This window comes from Stegodyphus dumicola, chromosome 1 (assembly GCF_044657685.1).
Source record: "Stegodyphus dumicola isolate Sdum_Otavi_A_Nest chromosome 1, ASM4465768v1".
In the NCBI taxonomy this organism is placed as follows: domain Eukaryota; kingdom Metazoa; phylum Arthropoda; class Arachnida; order Araneae; family Eresidae; genus Stegodyphus; species Stegodyphus dumicola.
In genome coordinates, this window is record NC_140768.1 from 278,368,526 (window position 1) to 278,392,115 (window position 23,590).

At 31.8% G+C, this 23,590-nt stretch overlaps 1 protein-coding gene across 1 annotated transcript; it reads left to right on the forward strand.

Moving 5' to 3' along the window:
• Nucleotides 1-11,987: 11,987 nt before the first annotated feature.
• LOC118198207 (tubulin alpha chain, testis-specific-like) lies at nt 11,988-21,966 on the forward strand. Its single transcript, XM_035369832.2, has 4 exons — nt 11,988-12,143; nt 17,606-18,155; nt 20,610-21,137; nt 21,572-21,966. Exons 2-4 carry the CDS (start codon nt 17,628-17,630, stop codon nt 21,869-21,871), a joined length of 1,356 nt encoding a protein of 451 aa, XP_035225723.1. The 5' UTR covers nt 11,988-12,143; nt 17,606-17,627; the 3' UTR covers nt 21,872-21,966.
• Nucleotides 21,967-23,590: the final 1,624 nt, after the last annotated feature.

The window sequence follows — 23,590 nt, forward strand, 5'->3', positions numbered from 1 at the left end:
TATGATGTTGTGTCTATTTTTAAATCATTTACTAAATTTAAAACTGATGTAAATGTTACCAATTCAACCATGGTTTTAACCATTTCAACAACTTTTCTACAGAAATCGCTTTTTCTAGATGCAAATTAAAAATAAATTTACATTTTCAATTTAACCTCAGACAACAGAAGTATTGCTTAACACATAAAACATACGTAAAACACTAAACAGAGTTAAATGTTTTACGAGCCGGTAGAATTGCGTGTTTTTCGCTCAACTTCGTGTTATCGTTATGATGAAATAATGTAGTTGAGAAAATATTAAACATAATTCATTGAAAAGACAAAGAAAACAGTGATTCATATTTCACTTCCTTTCTCGGTTAAAAGAAGAATAGTATCGGCCGAATGTTAAAAAAAATTTCGATGCATGATTACCAGCTTTGCGCTTGATAAATGCAATGAAAATTCATTATAATACGTTTCTTTGATCTAACTTCAGATCAAAAACTTTCTATCTCTTCCCACATTTCATTCTGAATTCGCCATACTTTGATAAGCCTAAACAATTCTGTGCAATAGTTTCAGAACAATACAAACAAGTTGCTTTAGATTATTTATCGTCTGATTGCACTTTTCTTTCAGGTTGTTCAAGCGAATGGGCTTCAGTAGAGCGTAAAGCGTGAAGAACGATGAGAATAGTATGTGATTTTATCGCAATGTATATTTTAAGAAATCGTTAAAATCTTGATGTGGTCATGTGTAACTAGATCATTTTATTGGAAATGTTGAACTGCGAAGTACATTTTAGTAAAATAAACGCTTTAAAAATTTAGTACGATGTACAACAAAAAGTCATACGTGTAAGAAATAACTAATACCACCTACGGAAATTCTAATTGTAATAATTCTACATCTACAGAATGTATTTGCAACAGAAATTTCTTTTGGAAGGTTCATTTTTTGCAAAAGAAATATTTTAACTTAGGTAGGAAGGATTTTGCTATGGACTTGTCTGAGAAAAAACATAACATAGGTCTAAAATTATTAGTCCAAAGGGATTTGAATCCCGAAGGACTATTAGTTTCGATTTGGCATTTTGCGTCGGACTCATAAATGTCGGTTCACTTTTCAAACTGTTGCCACAAAATGTTAGAGTCCTGCATTATATTTGAAGAAATTAAATAATGAAAAATCTGCATAAATGTATGTATATTTCTCGTATTGTGATAAAACAACGGTACATAGAGTCATCGAATTTTGAATAACGTAATCCTCCAACGAATATGAGCATGTGGAAGACCAAATTTGAAATTTGAAATTTGTTTTATGATCGATTTCCTATTTTTAAAACTTTGACGAATTTTTGATTAACAAACTCAAGGATTTCAAAGCGAGCAATGGCAACGTTGTGCAGAAAATACATTTTTATCTCCAGCGCGTGAGTCTCTGTATCGGAAATTCTAAAGATATGCTCGTTTTAAAACTATTTTGCGATATTGCTGTTGCACTGGATCTTATGGTTTAAGTGCGAGGAACATGATATTTAATAAAGAAAGGTAACACACAAAATGTTAAAAAACGCCCCTTTGGACGTAATTTAAAATCTGAAACATTTCAGATTTTTTTTTTTTTTTATTTAAATTACTTCTGAAATTATTCATATTTTTCCTTACCTATTTTTCCTTAGGTATTAGTCAAATGTTGAATATGAGAGCAATAATTAAATACTATTTCGAAATGGTAGTCATTGAATCAAAACATTAATCACACTAAACTATTGAAGTGTTTAACAAATTTTATATTTTATTCACATAAAAGATAAAAAGCAGAAGTATAAACAAAATGACGATTGTTTAAGATTAATGCATAAATCTTGAAAAAAAATGAAAGAAGAAATTACTTTTTAGCTGACTCGTAATAAGCTTAATATAGATTTTGATTTTAACTAAGTAAGGTGCTGCCAGTCTATGATGAAATGTATTGTTGCGTTCGTACGGGTTCGTGGATTTGAAGAAATGTATTGTTGCATTCGTACGGGTTCGTGGAGTGATTGATAACAACACTTGATGAAGAATGAAAACACCATTTATTAGCCAGTATTTTTCAGGACAGCTCCAAAAACACGTTTATAATCGCCGAAAAACTACTACAAGCACACTGAAACAATCAGTGACACAGCCTTCAAGGTATGGGGCTATAACGGTGAAGAAAGCTTCACAGCGAAAGTTCCTGACTCGGTTCGGTCATTCTCGAAACTCTCGAGACTCTCCACGCTATAACTCGCGATGCACTCGGCGAGACATTCATGATAGACTCGACGATGCACTAACTTGTGATACACTAAGAGACTTTCTCGATGCACTCCACGACCAACTCGACACTAGACTGAGAATCAACTCTATTACGAGAGACACTTCTCGTAAAAGCATGGTTTATATAGCTTTTGTCCTGCTTTCGAGAACATTCTGGCCAAACCAGTAAGAGTTCGTTCCAGAAGGTTCTCCATCCGTCTATGGCATATCGCCAATTTTGTCGCCTGATGGGCGATTTAGCGCCAAATCTGGCACCCCTGCCTCTCCTTGCCATTTTCTGGAAACCCTAAACCCGTCTTGCGGGGAAGCTGTCTTACCGCGGCTGGGCATTTCTTAGCAATATTTTATCTTTTATCCTGTAAATCATTACTAATGTGACTAATCATTACAAAGCAAACCATTTAAAAAAGTAAGAATTTCTTAATAACACTTTGGAAAATTATGTTCGCATTTTTAATAGTTATATATTTTGGTATAATTATGCTACAAGTATGCTCCATGGGGTTGACTAAGAACCCGAGAGGTAATATCTATGTCAAGTCAGGCTACTTAGAACTAAAATTTGAAACTGCGATTTCGAGTATCGCATAAATTCTTCAGCATGCAATAACTGTTTTTGTTATTTTCTGTTTTTAATGCTGTTTAAATTGAATAACCAGCTATAAAGATAGACTCGGGTTGTCTTGGATTTGTAACCGCGCCTGGGACTGCATCCTGACAGGAAAGATTTCTCAGGTTTTAAATTGAGTGGTTAAAAAAGACTGAGAAATAAAATATCAATTTATGGAAAAATCTTGAAGGGTGTATTTAAAACTTCAATAATGCTTTTCTTGAAATGCAGATATTTTGGATAAAGTTAGTAAATTTTTGGGATCTTGATAAATAATTTCATTACGCGTCTTTCATCCTCTACATCTTTAGAACAAATTCGCTGCAGAACATAGGGCAACGTAGCTTTCTATATTATGTTGGTGAATGAAATTTCCTTGCATTATTATTTCACTTCGTTTTTTCACACCAAATTTTGTTTGTCATGCAGGAAGAATACAAGAGTGTACAGACCACGATTACAGATGAGGACAGAATTACACATTTTTATACCATAGCGGCTCAAGAGTCACTGCCTAATTGTCTTTTTGTTTTCCGCCAACAGCTGTAGAATCGAAGTTCAAAACTTAGGGGCAGGAAAGCTCTGCCCGACCAGTCCAGCCACAAAATAAGGACAGAAATATTTGTGATTTGTTACAGTTTGATGAGCAGTGTACTTAACTACTATTCATCGAGTTTGTGACCTTAGTTCTCTCTTTATTACAAGCTAAAGGGAACATCACATGTCGAATGCCCATATTAGGGCCACTTTTGGCAACATGGGAGGGAATTTGCTCCTATAATAATGAATTGACAAGTAACTTTAAAATATTTACTTTGGAAGCAAAATATGAAACATTTACTAAGAATACTACTACAGTTGGAAATAGATAATGCACCTTTATGCCAAGACGGCTTCAGAATCACTGCGTAGTTGTTGTTTTTAGATTTCTTTAAGGTGCACAATGTCATGGACGTGATTTAGCCCTGCTAGTCTCTGGGGATGAGCAACAACATTTTTTTTTCTCTCCTTGCCATTGGCGGCAAATTCAAAATTCAAAATCGGGGGGAAGGGGGAGTGGTACTAAGTTTCTAAGACTAGTCCAGTCTCAAAAGGAGGGTATAAAGTTACATCGTTCATGGTTTGTTACATATATTTTACACATTTAAATATTTTTCATTAAGTATGTGGAAAAATCTCGATATGGCGTTCTTAATGCTAAAAGCTAGTTTTAATATCAATCACCCCTTTCTACGTTTAGACATTTTAATTGTCTGGTATCAATAATATTTAAATACGTATTTACCTAGTTTAATTCCATTTTATTAAATCTTACTGAGTAACTACGTTTTAGTTTTTCATAGAATAATATCATAACAATTCCATCCCCTTCCCTTAGCGTTTTGCATTGCTTTATAGAAATGCAATCTGAAATATATGATTTTTATATTCTGTAGCTTGAATTTGTGGAGGCCAATTCTTAAACTATTAGTTCTAACGTAACTCTTCACCTAGAAACTTTCAACCGTTAAAATGGAATCTGAACATGTAAATGAAATTGTAGTTTTACATATCACATATTAGTGTGAATTTCAATACTGCTGAAAAAATTATAAATGAATTCTATTATAAATCACATGAACTTGTTGCATTATAAATTACAACAGTTAGAAATATTATTAGCGTGATTTAGCGACCATCTTTATTAACAAATAATTTCAAATAATTAATTTTACAAATAATTCAGCCTGAAACTAGGTTAGAAAATAAGCTGCATGCTGAAGATTAAGCTTTACCAAGGTGTTAGAAATATCTTCTCTTAACTAGAGTTATGATGCAAGAATTTGTAAAAACTATCATTTAAATATAAATTGGCATAAATACAATACAAAATATATAAATTCCACATACAATGAAAACTTGAATACAGTGCAACAATATATGAAAAAGGAATGGATAAAAAGGGAACTCAAAATCCCAAGCTATGAATATAAGGGAATTCGAAATTTTTTGTTAATTATGAAAATTCTGCAGACGCTCATAATTATCAATTGATTAATTAAATGTGTATTAGAAATTAAATGTATGCCAAAGTACATCAGGTAGAGTAACTGGAAAACAGAATAAATATTTAAACGTTCCTAATATTAAAATATGAACTTTGTAAGAAAGTTAAATAACCTTAAAATAACTTATAATGACTAAAAATGGAAAGCTTAATACGACAATATATTGCAATAATATTAATGTGAATTTAGAACCACTTAAAAAATCCAATTTTTAGATTTAATAAAGAGAATTGTTTAAATTAAATTAGAACTGTTTACCTAAAATGGTAAATTTGAAAGTTAAAACTAATCTGCTATCTAAGAAGATTTGTTAATATTTATCTCTAGACAAGAAACTTATTTAAGGTGCGCTACAAATCCGATATTTGATAGGTTGATTATGTATCAGTTTTGTGTATAGCTATAATCTATCAATTTTATTATTTAAAACTGATATATATACATCATCGACTAAAATTTACAATTTGGAAAGTTTTTAATTCTTACAGAGAACAAAAAAGATCTGGCTCATCATTCTTTTAAGCATCATAAAACTTTAAAATGAGTGCAAAAGAAATTCCTTTTTACTTTAGCACACGCCAGACTTTAATTTAATATTTGTTTTGTATGCTCAATTTTTTTACAATATTGATAAAGGAAAATAGAGGCTTGCAGTCTCAATAAAATGCTCCATTAATGGCGATAAAAATGACTTTTTTGTAGCACCCAATCTTCTCGGGAATTCAAACCCGCCACAAGTCAACATTTCTCATGTCTCTTCACAAGTCTTTATTCTCATTTCTCATAAAAGCAGACTAGACTGCCCCTAATGATATGCATGTGCGAATAATTATTTTTCATTATTGAGAGGAAAGAAGGAAATGAATTCGTTGTTTACGTTTTGATAGACTCTTTGGGTTCGCATTGCAATGGTAAATCACATCACTTTTCACATGCTAAGCAGGTAACAGAAAAATCAGATTGCAAAATTATTTTGAATATTTTTCGTATTTCTGAATTAGGTCTTATGTTAATTTAAAGCATTTACTTGCCATTTTATTCCCTTTTTTTCTATTACTTAGGGAATATTTTATTTTAACCTAAAGGAACATAAAAAATATTAAATATTATTATTGCAGAAATTATTAATGAAATTCTGTTTTGAAACTTGGCGTTAAGCTGATAAATAAACACGTCAAAACGCAAAAATATTAATTTAAATAAATATTAATTTTTTTTCCTTTTTTTCAGAGATATTTCAGTAACATCTGTGGCTGAGAGTTTAGTTTCCTACGCCGCACGTAACCATAGCAACCGCCGAGTTAGGGAATGTTTGCTCTAACGTAATTGTAATGAGTAATAAGAAAAGGCGGTGACTCCAGTTTTCGGAAAGTCTAAAGCCTGCTGGGAATGTAAATTATCGGAGATTATACACATTTTTTGCTGCAACAATAAACTGTTATTAGTATTGGTAGATATTTTTTGTTGGACTAAACTGCATATATAACCTGTTATTATATGAGATTTCAATATTTAACAAAAAAAATTTTTTTTTTAATTTGACTTTGCCAAAACATGAATATTTTCGACATTTAAAATATTTCTGTAATTGAAAGTATATAACTACGACCAATGATTGCGAAAATAAAGGCCGGGTAAGAGTAATTATTATATACGTTTGGTATTGCCAACTGCAATAAAAACGTAAGTGCATAACTAGATGTTATAGCAGTCCCATATACAAAATTTCAACTTTCTACGTTAATCGTTTTTTTAGTTATGCGAGATGCATGCATACGTACGTACGTACAGACGTCATGACAAAAGGCCATTTTAAATAATTTTGCAATTCGTTTTTGAGAAAAAGAGTCCTTTATTCTGTCCGTACATACAAGAATCACCCAAAAAAATCATCCAAATAGATTCGGAAATGTTGAAAATAGATATTCCTGTTGAAATATAGTACCCGAAATTTTCGAGATTATATATTTCCTTTACTTTGTACAAGGACGTTAAAAAAATCGAAAGGGTTCAGATTTTAACGGATAGCCCCCAAAAGAGCTCTTTTAAAATTTAATATGGTTTATCAGCATGATAGAGATGGCCCACGTGGAATAGCGAAACATTTTATGGGATATTAGACGAATATGCATTTAAAATAACATGAGAACGTTATACATGTTCTGTATATTTAAAAGTATGAAACGTAATTCTATTAAAATATTTAATGCTTTAACTAGCTTTATCATGAATTAAGTCCATTTAATTTAAATCAATAACATTCAAACAAACAAACAAACAAAAAAAAAAAACTTAAAGGTTTTAGTTTTTAAATTACATCTAAAGAGGGCGTTTTTTACATTTGGGTGTTACCTTTATTTATTAAATATCGTGTTCTTCGCACTTAAACCATAAAATTGAGTTCAAGATCAATCTTGGAAAATAATTTTAAATTCAGCATATCCTTAGAATTTCTGATACAGAGTCTCGCGCGCTGGAGATAATTTCCCCCCCCCCTTACAGTGTTGCCATTGTTCGCTTTGAAATCGTTTAGTTTTTTTTAATCAGAAATTCGTGTAAGTGTTACAAAATATGAAATCGATAATAAAACAAATTTCAAATTCAAATTAGGTCTTCCACATGCCCATATTCTATGGAAGAGTACGTTATTCAAATTTTGATGGCTGCAGGTACTGTTGTTTTATCACAATGCGAGAAACATACATACATTCATGCAGATTCTTCATTATTTAATTTCTTTAAATATAAGACAGGACGATAATATATGGTGGCAACGATTTGAAAAGTGATACAGTCTTTCCCTTTTTAAAGTTTTCGACACAAAATGGCAAAATGAAATTAATAGTCCTTCAGGGCAAATCTCCCCTTTGCACTAATAATATTTTTACGATATGCATTGATTGGTTTCAATTAGTTTAGTTTTTTAATTAGTAACAGACAGATTAAACATGAAAGAATAATATCTAACAGCTTTTTCGTGTGGCAACAGACTTGAATGAAAAATAAAACAACGGAAATTCGTTTTTCAAGACTAATAGCTTTTTTTGGGTCGAAAAAGAAAACGAATTAACTGAATAAAATTATTTGAACCGGCATTTCTCAATCGGAGTTTTCCGCAACCTAGTATATTCCATGAAAAATCCCTTGGGAGTCCAAAAACACTTGCAGTGAAAATGTCAATCACATATAAAATATCATATGAATCTATTTTAGGTAAAGGCCCTCAGATATGTTCAAGGATTCCGCAGTGATATTGTTTCAAGGATTCCGCAGTTATAAAAATAACTCGTCTAAACAAAGATGATATAATGTTAATACAAAATAGCACTTTATTATTAAGATATGACACTTCTTTACAGTTATTATTAAGTCTAAATGTAACTATCGTGTGCAGTTATGTATATTTAATCGGAATGGATTATTTGATTATGGTAAAGTACATTATATCTATTTGCCTATAGAGAAGGGTGCCATTGTAAAGGATATTTTAACAGAAGTTGGATCATGTTTAAGTTACACATGAGAAAAATGATGAATGTAGTTCAATCACCAGAAACAGAATCTTGATCGAATTCCTAGTGTTTATAGCTTTTGATCATTCGAATATTGGCCTACCCATTTTATAGAATAATTTCAAGAAACATACATGAAAATAAATAATTTTCAGATAACCCTCTCTAAAACGACCACCCAATGTTCGAAGTAATTTTGGTCATCTGAAGATAATGTTTTTTTAGAGAGGTAATGTTTGTTTTTATTCTCACATTTCTGATAATTTTCTAGGCGATTGGTTCTGTTATGGAGGTGGTCACCAGAAACGACTTCTCTGTATATGCTTTCTGAAATTAGTGTCCGTTGAGTTTTATAATTCAAACGAGTTGAAGAAAACCAGCAAATAAACTTGTAGCCTAGATAAAGCCATATAAATATGTACCAAATAACGATTAAAAGGCACAGTTCATTTGTTAATGTATTTATTTAACTGCGATAACTGGAAGTTATTTCCTGGAACACATGTCCTCCAGCGGCCGAGCGATAAAATAGTTGAACACTGGTAGTTCCGACGTGGATTTGATTCCAGGTGAATAGGCTGCCTGTATGCCCGTTTTCATGGTTTCTCCATGTGTAAGATGTATACAAGCCAGTTTCTCTGAGAAAGTTCTCCGCGAAGGCATCCCTTTCCCTAGGTAGATAGTCTTGGTGTGCTTTGTCATAATCAACTAAACCAAACTAAACCTGGAACACACAGCTTTCAAAATTTAATAAGTTTTGAAAATTACAGTTAAATAAAAGTGCTATTTCCTTCACAGAAGTTGTTAAAACATTGTTGTGGATGTTTATATTCACAGAAACGAAAAATTCGCAAATGTAGAATAGTAATGAACTGAAGAAAGCCGCAGACGACACAGGTGCTCAAATTATTACATAGAGAATGGCTTAAAATACGGAAAAAAAAAGCCCTTTAAAAAAACTGAAAACCATATAGTAGCGCTATTTATATTCATAAACTAAAATTAAATACTTAAAAGGTAAATAAAAGGCTGATCACATAAGGTGATCCCCCTTGACACTATAAAATCACCCCTGGTTTGGAACTCCTAGTGTATTACTACTAAACTGATCAAAATATGCCACAAATGTTTTGTTCATCGACAGAGCAGTTGTAGGTGTGTAGTTCGTGTACGCAGGCATCAAGATCGCCTTGACCCCCCAATGCCGCAGCCAAATTCATGCAGCCGTCAATACAGCTCTTTAAACCAGGGCTTCTTAAACTTTTTTCAGTCGCGACCCGTTTTAATCACTGAGATTTTTTTCACGACCCCCAGGACCCCATAATATTTACGAAAATTTTGTGGGACCCCATAATCCGACACACGCGTGAATGAAACTGTCAATTTTTCCACTTGTATTGCAATACACTATTGCAGATTTAGGTCATTAACTTTAATTTCTAATTTTAAGACATAGAACAATGTGAAAATTTTAAATAAGTAACAGACGAAATGACAGCGTCACGTGCGAAGCAAGTAAAATGAACGTTTATATTTCAAAAAGAATGCGTCGAAACGTTTTCATTTTTTCTTTGTCTGTATTGTCTTATCTTTATCTATTTTCAGATACATTGTGTAAAAATATTTGGTAAATGTAAAATTATTACAATAATTTAAAGAAGTATCAAAACTGCTAAAAATTTTGGCGACCCCCTGCTACAGGTCCCGCGACCCCCATGGGGGTACACAATTAAAGTGTACAAGGGTATGTGGAAAATATTAAAGAATCTAAGTTTCGAGCAGCCACCAAAGGACTCCTTTAAATTAATTTCCAGTTTTTTTTTTTTTTTTTTTTTTTTTTTTTTTTGTGTGTGTGTGTGTGTGTGTGTGTCAATCTGGCTAAGAGACGTTTTTGTATTTTATATCAAATCTATGTACATTGCGAGGGGAAGAAAAAAAAAAAAAGGCTAGTTCTATTCACAAAAGTTCCGATTGAAGAAATTCAAATTCCGTTTTTCGTGTCTCGAAAGTGCGTCTTAGGATTTATACATATAGCACTGTTTTTAGCACTGTTTTTAGCACTGTGCACATAGGTATTTTGACACAAAATCGGACTTTTTCTGAAATAACATACCAATTTTTTTCCATATTTCTTTTCTAAGACCCTAATTATGGCTAAATATTAAATTTTCTAAAATTTGGTGCGAAATTTTAGGAGAAATTAAAAAATTTAACTTGGCGCATTTTTTTTCATTTTGCTCTAAGAATATTTCACTTGGCGAACTTGTTAATATATGGCAACCTATTTTCCTTTCCCTTCCATTGTGCAGAAGCGGAAAATTCCTATTTTTAAATAATTTTACCAAAGTCCCTAAACCACATTTAATGTTATTATCGCTTTCAACAAATATGCCAAATTTCAAAACGCGCCAGTATATAAATTTATGTATATCTTCGAAAATTTTGAATAAAAATTTCTAATTTTTTGCAAGTATGCTTAGAAATACATCTATTTTAAGATGATAGTAAAATTTGTATAGGTTATAAATTAAAAATTTTTTTCGAAAAATTTATAGAAATTATTTAAAAATACGAATTAAAAAAAATAAAATCATAAAAAATGGGTGAATTTTATTTGGAATGAATTTAAATTTTGAATTTAAAAGAATCAAATAAATTTAATAAAAAAACAGATATTTATAAATATATACCAAACTCAATTAACAATGAGGAGCTAAAATTTTTAGGGCTAATTTTTTAAAAACTACTCGTACGATTTTTACAAAACTTGTTAGTTTGGCATAATTTCAATCGTAGAACCGAAATGTGGAAAAAATTCATTCATATCAGAAAAAGTCCGATTTTGTGTCAAAATACCTATATTTCAATAATGCTATATATAAATCTAATGCATATCATAAGTCGCGCTAAGCGTGAAACACGCAAGTAGAATTTTGTCAGTCGGCCCAGTAGAAAGGGAGATATAGAATTGTCCTCCCTTGTCCAAGAACATGATATTTTATAAATAAAGGTAACACACAAAACGTTAAAAAAACGCTCTTTGGACTTAATTTAAAATCTGAAACCTTTCAGAATTTTTTTTCCCCGCAATGTACCTCTCTTGTGCACAAAAGTTAAAATATGAGAATGAGTGGATGGAATACGTTACGCCAAACGTACAAGTGATCTGTATCAGAGATTAAAAAAGATTACAGCAGTTACTTTATATAAATATGATTATTAACGAACTAAGTGATAAAATATAAGAGCGTAGTTTTCTTTCAATTTAACATTGATTTCAGTAGTAAAATTAAAGATATTTTAGTTATTTTAAAATGATTATTATACAACGGTTAGGGAACATTAACTTCTAAAATTAGTGCAATAAAAATTTTATATCAATTAAAAAAAATTACTTGATTATTATTACTAATATTATAAAACAGTATTTGTCAGATACTGATATTTTTCTGTTGCTCTAAATTTGAATTTCCTGCCATGTAAGGGATATTAACGGATGCAAATTTGAAATTGTAAAGGTGGCGCATTTTGAGTTGCAACGAATTGAAATCCTATTGGCCGGAAAATTTGACAAAACCTTTCTGCTCAACCGATCGCGCCACTTTGGTTTGCGGAACGAGAAGCGTAGCATTTCTCGTGTGAAACCTGCATATTTAAATACCATTTTTTTACCGTTGAAGGTGAGTTTTTCATCAAGTACATTTTCATGCTGTGATGTTATGTATCATTTTGTAACAACTGTAATATAAGTTGAATTATTAAAATAATATCTTGATTTGTATCGTATCGTACGATTTTAAATGTCGTTGTTTCGCGAGTGATTCATATAGTAGAAACAAGTTCCATAACGATTATGACTTTTATTACGTTATTCTATTTAAAAATTATAATAATTTGATAGACCTTTTTTAGTAAATTATCAGCAAGGCGGAATATTTTACGGCTGAATAAATATAAATTCTATTTAGATGTAAAAAAAAAAAAAAAAATTATATATTTCGATTAGTGTTTGTAACTGTCATATCGGATCTGATGTGTTTGCTTTATTTGGAATAGTAAGTATGATAAAAGAAGTATGTTTTAATTGGAATAGTAAGTCTGATAAAAGAAGTAGTAGGGCGGTGTCTTCTGGATTCGTTAGAAATGGCGTCAAATATGGCGGTCGCAACGGCCATGCCAACCAAGCAAGGGCGTTGGCTACGATACGTTATGATCTGACAGTTTTTAAATATAGAAGTATAGCTAAATCATTAAAAATAAATTTATTAGCATTTGTCTTCAGAGATTCTAACGTTTATTGTACTGTTCGGATGTTAAGTCGAATATCGTTTCGGATAAAGTTTCCTAACGTGCTATTGTAAATCTTAAACTAGCTGATACTATTTTTAATTAAAGTTCGGCCCAAATTGACTTATTTGCGAGTTCATGTATATTACAAAGTAACATAAGTTGCATGATTTATTTCTTAAGCAACTTTCTGAAGCGCGAGGAATTAGTATGCTATCTTTAATCACGTTGATGTATAAACGCGTGAGAAGAAATCTTTTTTATACGGGAATAAGGATTTAAATGTCACGAAGGCTTGTAGAAGATGAAGTCAGAGCATTGATCCTCTTGGCATGCTCGGAATATCAAGGCTCTTAAAACAAAACGAAATTAAAGTGACTGATGCCATCCTTTTAAATGTACACTTTGTTTGTATCAGTGTCAAAACTACAGGGGAAAACACTAATGGTCAGCTTGCTAGAACTAAGCTTAAATGTGGCTGAGATGGCAAATGTCACAGCGACATTCATATTTGTGTAAAATCATAAACACCTAATGTATAGAATTGACTTTCTGATTATAATTTTCCTGAGGTATTCAGAATGAAATATTTTCTGAATGTATTTTGCAAAATTCATGTCTCGAGGGATTTTTATTTTATAATCACCACGTGTAGTGTTACTGTCGGCTTTCTTGTTCAAAAGACGTGTTGATTATTTGTAAATATTTTGTTCGACAGTATTTGAGAGAAGGTCTGTGCATTTTTCAAATGGTCCTTATAGTTCCAGTTCAGTGTATTTAAACATTTTGCTGTTATTTCTAAAAATGAAGTCTTAATTACTTCTACATCTCATGATACTCTAACCTGAGAATATGTTGTAACAACCTTTTCACTCTGTCCTTCAAGTTATCCGTGTGCACCACAGATTCCTGCAATTCTCTGCATATTTCAGTTAACATTTTTTATTCCATGAAACTGCATTTGAATCTGATAGTTATTTCTAGAATAAGTAACCTGCATATGTTTCATTTTTCAATATTTGCATTGTTAACATTTAAAAATTGGATCATTACTTAAAATAAAAGGACTAATGATGTCTTGGTTGCAGCTATGGTGAATTTGTTTTCCCAAACTGTTCACATAGCTAAAATTTGGAAGTTATTTTCTCCTAATTTTTAATTAATCGAGTTACTTTGAAATCAGTAAACCAAAGCAAAACTTAATTTTTATTTTCCAAAGCTGTTAAATCGTATTTTTATTTCTCTGTTTATAAACTTTAGGTTGTTTAAAAGATTGAACTGCTTTATATAGCTGGCATTATAAAGTTTATATTCCGTATTTGTGGCGACACAACGGAATCCCACATAAATTATCTTAAAACGTGGTAGGTAAGATCTCCCTCCCTCCACAATCTCATCTTATTATTGCTTAAAATGAAATTTCAAATAGCAGTCTGCCTGAGACAAGTTACCATTAAGAGTTTTTAATATTAGAAAAATGTGAACTTTTGCAAAGTTATTTAAAATTACAAAGCATTAAATGTTTACGAGAGCTGTTAGTAAATTCATTATAAATCGGGTGCATATCAGCTAACATGATAAATTACTCCATAGATTTAAAATGTGTGTGTAGTGCTTTTAAATTATAGATACCAAATAACTCATTTTTAATCACAAGTTGACCAATTCAAAAATGGTGGATCTGAGCAGAACATTTGATTTGATATTGTAGCAATGCATCTCATTGATATAAATTGCAATGTCAACTGTCTTTACTGTTTAACATGGCCATATAGCATTTGACTTTTGTCTGTAGGGAAAGCAGTTTACATAATTGCAAAATGTATTTGTATTAAAGCTTAAGTTTAAAGTGTATTTTTAAATATAGCTTGGTTTTGAATAAAGAAATTTGCAAGGTGGGGTTTATAACAAAAAAAAAATGGTGGTAAAATTCTACAAATGAAAAGTGCTAAGTAGCAATTTGTGTATAATTGTGTTCCTTCTAGCTGTAAGAGTATGTTGTCAACTTCTGCCAGTCATACTGTGCTGCAGGTGGCAGAGCTTAAAACTTGCATGAGGTATGTTAAAAATGTTATCTTTGAGTTGTAAAGCAAACGTCATCATTCAATATTAAAATTTTGAACACTGATGTTTGTGCAGAAATATTTTCTACAAGAGGCCGTTATGTTGGATCCGTAATGCATATATCAACATCAAGGTTTCAGCTGTGTTGAATTTGCTTTTTGAAAGTCATGATGATACTTGAAATAGTCTTTGAAGAGAATGGAAAAAATGCTATTGTCATTTTTTTCCTTGCTGTGTCATGTAACATACATACCTGCCAACTTTTATGAATTTTTACGAAAATGCGTTTGTCTTTACAATTTTATGATCATAATCCATTTTTTACAATTTTTTTCCTTTTTCAAGTGTTTTTAGTGATTTTTCTCGAAATTTTAGAATATTCGCCAATTGCATCGTGTTTTACCGCCAACTGCAGACTACTTCGAATCCAGTAACCTGCGGTTTCTCACAACTCGCTGCTTAACCAGCCAATCCAATGCACTGAACTTTTTTCTTTGTGGGTGCCGGATTATTTTTTTTGCGTTCGCTTCAGCAGCAAGGGAATTACTCAGTGAGCGTGGATTGTCGCATTGTTTTTTTGGGGGGGCACGTGCTATGAATTTTCTTAATACGTCGTTGTTACGAAATGAGTTAAAAAAAACCGCATTCTCAATATTTTCGGCCTGCCTACAAAGCCGAATTTCCAACAATTAAAGAATCCTTCAAAGGAAATAACTATGCATTTTGCAACATGTGCGACTTCATAATAAGTCACGATGGAAGAAACGAATTGTGAAGCATGTTGAGTCTAAAAGCATGAAGTTAATGCTTTGGCTTTGACAACGTCAAAGAAAGTGATGTTTTTTTTTTTTTTTTCTCCTTCAAATTCGGCTATGAATTCTGATGCCGATGTCATTTTGGCAGAGTGTTTACTGCATTCCTTATCGAACACAACGTGCCGCTAAGTGCTGCCGATCACGCCGGTCAACTTTTCAGACGGATGTTTCCCGACTCCAAGATTACTCAGAAATGTGCTTGTGCTCGCACGAAAACATCTTCTATTGTGAACGAAATTGCTTGCGATGCACAAAGTAAAACGATAGCTGCATTCCAGAATTCAGCATTTTCGGTGTCAATCGATGGCAGCAACGACAGCGATTGGAAGCTTTACCCCATCGTTGTCACATATTTCTGCGATGTTTCTAATGAAATGAAAACTCGTCTTTTGCGTCTTCCATTGTTAAATGGAGACGCTAGGGGGGGGGAATATTGCCTCCTTGGTAATTGAGTTGAAACAACTTAACATCCCAATATCAAACTGCATTTCATTTGGTACAGATAATGCTCATGTCATGGTGGGTGACAAAAAGGGTGTAGCCTATTTCCTCAAAAAAGAACAAAATGAATTAATTGTGATTGATGATGATGAACGACAGAACCAATTTTCTGCTGCACAGTTTGAAGACTTTGCCAGTTCTGGAGAAGATAGACTTGATGTCCTCGTTGGTACCTTAAAAAGAATAAAAAGAGCTGATAGACTAGCAAGAGTTTTATGTGCTATTCTCGTAATTCCACACAGTAAGGCTGAGTGCGAGAGAGTCGTCAGTGTTTTGAAGAAAAACAAAACCATGTTTCGTTCTTCAATTTCACCAAAAACTAGAAAACATTTTAATTGCTAAATGTTATGAGGAAACTAATTGTTATGACAGGAAATTTTTCAAAGAATTATTGGCTAAAGCCAAAAAATGCACTCTTAAATTCATTGTAATAATTTTTTTGTATAACATTAAGTTCTTGTTTTATGTTTCCTAATAAATTTTTTAGTTACTACTTAATTGAGATTTACTAATGTAAGTACAATTTTCTTTTTTCTATTTGTATAAATTTTTATTTTTTTATATCAAAGCATGATATTAATTCTTCGTGTTCTTCTGAATTTTTATCTTTAGAGGTAGGCAGGTATGAACATAATCTGAGAATATGATAATTTTCCAGAATCATGAAACAGTTGTATTTTGGGGGGCAGCATACTGTTCTGAATCAATTCAATCTTAAGTAAAATTTCTTGGTGTACGGAAGCAAATAACCTTGGGATATTTTTTCAAAAGTAAATGTCAGTGGCTTACAGCTGGCAAGAATTAGATATAATGCTTTGTTATTTCTGTCATAGTCTTTAGTGGCAAACTCGTTTAATATGGAACTGCTAATGCTGTAATCTAAAGAGGAAAAAAAAATAATCTGAAAGCTTTTAAATTTTGCATTATGCCCAAAGGGGGATACTTTATCCTTTCCATTTACATATAAATTTAAAAAGCATAAATACCTCTTTATTTATTTATTTTTTTTTTTAAGAATATCCAATAGACAGTTTCGTGTGCTAGAGATAAAAATACTTTTCTTTATAGTCTTGCCATTGCTCACTAATAAATTGGTTTCTTAATCACAAATTCTTTAAGGTTTAAAAATGTGAATAAAATGATGTAAAATACGATAATAAAACAAATTCAAGATTCTGTCTTCCCATAAAGTGAAAATAGATGTGTGCAGTAGTGCCGAGTTTGTGCAATTCTTAAAAATGCACCAAGCAGTGGGTGATTCTGCACTTCCCCCAATAATTGAATTGAATGGTATAACAAAATTAGACCAAATGCTTTATGTATAACTGCTATGCCAGTGAGGTGCTTAAAGAATGACATTAGATTCTTAGAAGACTTTTCTAGTGGGGTAAATGTTATCTAATTGTGAAAAGTAATGAAATTTTTACCTTTAGTTGTTGATCTTTTAACTGAAGGCATATCGTTTTCAATTTTAGGTATTGTTACTCAGATCTCATCATGCGTGAATGTATCAGTGTACACGTTGGCCAGGCTGGTGTCCAGATCGGCAATGCCTGCTGGGAATTGTACTGTTTGGAACATGGTATCCAACCTGATGGTCAGATGCCTAGTGACAAGACAATCGGTGGAGGTGATGACTCATTCAACACATTCTTTAGTGAGACCGGAGCTGGAAAACACGTACCAAGAGCTGTCTATGTTGATCTGGAACCAACAGTAGTAGATGAAGTCCGAACTGGCACATACAGACAGCTTTTTCATCCTGAACAACTTATCACAGGAAAGGAAGATGCTGCAAACAATTATGCTCGAGGTCATTACACAATTGGAAAAGAAATTGTAGATCTTGTCCTAGACCGCATCCGTAAATTAGCTGACCAATGTACAGGGTTACAAGGTTTCCTCATTTTCCACAGCTTTGGAGGTGGCACTGGCTCAGGATTCACATCTCTCTTAATGGAAAGGCTCTCTGTAGATTATGGCAAAAAATCTAAATTAGAATTTGCTATATATCCTGCTCCTCAGGTGAGTTAATATGTAATCAAACTATTTTGTAAATATGAAAGATTAGGAGAGAATTTCCAAATCTTATCTCAGTTTGGAATTATAATTAAATTGCTTATTGAATAGATTAAATTGTTCTATAAAGTTGGTAACTATCTTACAAGATTAAAAATTTTCATATCTGTCGTGCAGCAGCCAAAAAGTGTAAAATGTTTTATCACAGAAATTGTTATAAGCAATAGATGAGCAATAAATAATAAGGAATTCATACTTAAGATAAAACTTAACATTAAATCAAAGCCAAAGAAGAGGGAAAATTAAAATTGAGATTATCTGAATCATGAGCCACATAATAGTAAAAAATTTTAAATATGTAATTATTTGGTTTTATAATAAGTAGTAGAAAACAATGTGTTCACAATATTCTTGCACTTGCGATTTACATTTAAATCGAGGTCTTTTAATAAATTCAGAAAGTTTAAATCTACCATAAAGGTTTTTGTAGCTTAGCATAATTTGAGCTAAGATAAGTTGCGAGATTTTTCCTCACTTAGTGACTGGCCCGTAATCGCGAGTCTAGTCCATTTGGTATTTCCCCTTTCGTATTATAAAGTGACATTACTTTCTATTTAGGGAACTTGGTAAATTTTTAAGGTACTTTTCTGTTTTGCTGGAGCAAGCGATAAAGTCGCCAGTAATGATACAACCGATGCCAAACGAAGTATCCTCGCTGGTAACCTTTTACATTTTCAAAACAAGGCGCAGTCATTTCTTATCAGATTGTTTCTTTCAATACTGCCATTAAATTGCATAATTTTACCAGATAGTTGAATTTTATGCCCTAAGGCCATTCACGGTAGTAATTAAGTCAATTGGGATGCAATCGCACTGCTCACCCGTTGGCGAAAATATAGAAAAGGCAAAGTCAAGGGTTAAATTCAGCCATTGTAATGAGAATGCACTCGCGAAGTAAAGCACTGCGGTTTTAATTTCTGAGTAAGCTATTCGTACGAATTGAAATAATTCTTGCATTTAAACTTGTATTCCAAATTAAAATTTTAACTTGAGATTAATGTAGATGATTACTGAGATAATTAGATTTTTGCAGCGTAGTTTACATGAGATGAGATCATTCCGGGTCACATAATATGAACCGGCGAATTAGGATGTTGTACAATGAAAGCATAGTCAATTCTTAAATTAGTGTCTTTTCACATATTTATTGGCTTTTTTGCAAAATTTTAAAAGACATTAAAATGTTTATAGCTTCAAAATAAAAAATTCTTTGAATTAACATTTGTCAACACTTTTTATGTATATACTGTGTGTTTTCGCCAATAAAGTCTACTTGGCGAGATTTGCGCCGCCGTAACAGAAAAGTATCATTTTTAATTCTGAAACATAAACAAGATGACAAATGCTGTAAAGTTTCTGAAAGAAGTTTTAGCAAAGTTGTTATAAATTGTGCTAATCATTAATTTGTCTTATTTCTTTATGGTAAGGTGAAGAGTATAAAATAGAAGGAAATTGTTCTTCAAAGTTCATATTGTTGAATCATTAACAAGTTAGGAGATAACGTAGAGACTGGTAAGAATCAAGGATTTTTTTTAAATAAGCAATCTTGCGAAAAATGGTAAGCAATTTGATATAATAGTGAAATGGTTTGTTAAAAGATGAAAATTTAGGTGGAGTCGTGTAGATCTAATGATTAAGGCTATTAAAGCTGCAGTTATTTGTAACTGCTCACCTTAGTAGTTTCTTTGCATGCTAAGGCAAGATATTGCCTTTCATTACTGTGGACACTGCATATGACACAAGAAAATTTAAAGTGTTCCTTCCAGTTAGCGAGATTTAAAACAATGGAGCTGTCATTATGGTACTTCAGTTATGTTCATTGTTTCTTCTTTAAAAGTATTTAATTTCCATGTGCCGAAATGTATGTGAACTGCGAAAATGTGAATTTGTAACAATCGGTATCTGCATCTTCTAAGTTGCGCAGCATTCAAAATTTGTGCATTATAGATACGACAATTTGAAATGTGGTGATCTAAGAACCTTTTAGGTGCAGTTTGATTGTTGAGTAGAACTTCAATCTAAATCCTTGACTGCAAGTTTGTAGATGTATAACATTTTCTGTCGTTTTTACTGATGAATACTATCATCCTAGATTATATGTTTAGATATTGAAATGTCAGTATATTGGCTGTGATATTTTAAAGAGCAGGAAAAAAAAAAAAAAAAAAAGTTGCGTCTTTTAAATATTTTCATGCTTAGGTAATAGCAGAATGTAGTAAACAGATGATGGGACTTAAACCCTGGCTGATGAAATTAGCATAATTCAGCATTGTTGATATGTTTTAATATTTTGTTAATATTAATTACCTTAAAGCTGTTTGCTGTGTAAATGTTGGTTCATCTTTAAATTTTAATAAATACAAGTTATGTCCAGTTGTATAACTAACTACTATTTTTTAGGTATCAACTGCTGTTGTTGAGCCATATAATTCTATTCTTACAACTCATACTACTTTGGAGCATTCTGATTGTGCATTTATGGTTGACAATGAAGCTATTTATGACATATGCCGCCGGAATCTTGATATTGAACGTCCTACTTACACCAACTTGAACAGATTGATCGGCCAGATTGTATCATCAATTACTGCTTCTCTGAGATTTGATGGTGCTTTGAATGTAGATCTAACAGAGTTCCAGACCAATCTTGTACCGTACCCTCGAATTCATTTCCCTCTGGTTACCTATGCTCCAGTTATATCTGCTGAAAAGGCATATCACGAGCAACTCACAGTCGCCGAAATCACAAATGCATGTTTCGAACCTGCAAATCAAATGGTAAAATGTGATCCCAGACATGGAAAATATATGGCTTGCTGTCTGCTCTACAGAGGAGATGTTGTTCCAAAAGATGTCAATGCTGCTATTGCTGCCATCAAGACAAAGCGTACCATTCAGTTTGTTGATTGGTGTCCAACTGGATTCAAAGTAAATATTCTTGCTGAATTTTTATTTTATAAACTAATTTTGCTTTTATTCATATGTCTCATAAACAGAGTTGTTTATATAATTCTTTGTAAATCAAATCTGTATTTTTTAATTAAATCAGATTACAATTTTTATGTAGAATTCTACTAGCTTTACACTGCAAGAACAAAATTGTAGAATTTTTCTTGCAAAGGTTAGGATGCATTTCTTTTTATTCAAATGTGTTTAATGTGCATCCCAAAAGTATTAAACATTTGCTATCTCCATAAAGTCCTCCATGAAGGCATGCCTCTTCTTGGGAGGATAGCCAGCAAGTGCTTTGTCATAATCAGATCAACCTTGTTAAGATCAGTTGCTAAATTTTTTCATAAATGTTAACTATAACCTTTTATTTTTCCTTTTCTTAAAAATAAATTAAAATATTTATCTTGTAGGTTGGCATCAATTATCAACCACCTACTGTTGTACCTGGTGGAGATTTAGCAAAGGTTCAGAGAGCTGTCTGTATGCTTTCAAATACCACTGCTATTGCTGAGGCCTGGGCTCGTCTGGATCACAAGTTTGATTTGATGTATGCCAAAAGAGCTTTTGTCCATTGGTATGTAGGTGAAGGTATGGAGGAAGGTGAATTTTCAGAAGCCCGAGAAGATTTAGCTGCTCTGGAGAAAGATTATGAAGAAGTTGGAATTGATTCAACTGAAGGTGCTGAGGATGAAGGAGATGAGGAGTTCTAGATCTGCTGATTTCTGAACTACTGCAGGACCAATACTTATACATTCTAATTTGTATACATGAGCACATAAGATCATTAAAGCATAATTTGCAACGATTTTGTCCTCTTTTTTTTTTTTATTTATTTATTTTTTTAATTATTCAGTAGTTTTGGTTACATTTAGTGATTGCTTATTTAATGTTCATGAATATTTAATTAGTTGAAAGATTTGTTTTCTCAAACACAATGGTTAACGAAATGTGCATTCCTAAAAAATTGAATCTTGCCCGACACATCTATTTACCAGCAATATTTCTTGGTGGAAAATGGCAGAATACTATGGTCGTGTTTCGTCGTAGCCAGCTGGATAACACTGCATGGTTAGCTGCAAAGTCTTCTGAGCCTTTCTTTGCTTCAGATTTGAATGCAGGGGTTTCATTTTTAACTATCTGGTATCTTTGTTTTTAATAATGCGTAAGAGTTAAGTTCCCAGAGACTTCCAGAGAAAAACGTGTGTAAATGTCTTATTCATTTGCAATTAAGATTGTTTAATAAATATTTTAAAGAATTATTTACAAAAGTTTCTATGCAATTTTTAACATTGTATTGTGTAGTAATTTTTCAGGATATGCTATTAACATAAATGAGTCTTTTTAGTTTTATTTCTTCAATGAAATACTAAAGTAGAATTCTTTAACATCATTAAAAATATATTTATAAAATTACTGTTTCGTTTCATCAATTCTAAATTTTGCAGATTTAATTAAGCAAATGTAAAGAATAATAATAAAAAAATTGTATAGGTAATCCACTGAACAAAAATGCATTAATTAGCAAATTAAAAGACCGATTTTTTATTACAATATTTTTATTTTTAAGAATTTCAGCAATTGGTACTACATTGAATTCTTTAAACCTCTTAATATTTCAGAGTTTTCAAATAGTATGCAAATGTATTTTTAATTCATTTAAATGATTTAATGAAATAAGCTGCATGAGAAATAAAACTAAATTACGGTTTGACTGAAACATTACAGCATGCAGATTTTCACATATTTATGTTATCAGTATCTGTTATTTATATACATACATAATAAACAGGATAATGCCAAATGAAAACTTCGACACACCTATGCATAGTTGAAAATTGCCATTTACTGTCTTAATAAGTAGGTAGGTACATGAAAAGTGCCTGAAGCAATAACCAATCACAATTTAATTTGAAAATCCATGGGGTACATGAAATACAGATTGGTGTTGAAATTTGGAGTTTAAAAGATACATTCTTGAAAATGTCTGTATATTTAAAATAGTGGGGTTTTTTTTTTTCCAAATTTAAAAAATTTGCATTTAATGAGCCACTCGTTTCATCAAGTAATCTTTAGAGTCTAAATCCATAATTGTGTAACTTTATATTCATTATAATCCCAGCATTTCTTTATTTTTAAAATGATCCTAAATCTTCAGAGTTGTTTAAAGAATACTGATTAGCCCCTGTCTGTAAAGTTATAGAAGTACTTTATGAAAATATTCAAAGCAAGTTGAATATTTTTCCTTTCAGTTTTGAGGGATGTGATATTTTGAAATTTAATCTAGATTCATATTTTATGAATATTTTCTGTAAGAGTGCTAAGTTTCTGGAACATATTTCGATTTATCCGGTTATTAGTTATAGAGCACAAAATGGTAAAATCTGCATCTTCTAATCAGTTGTAGCTCTTAACTTTGTAATCCAAGGCAG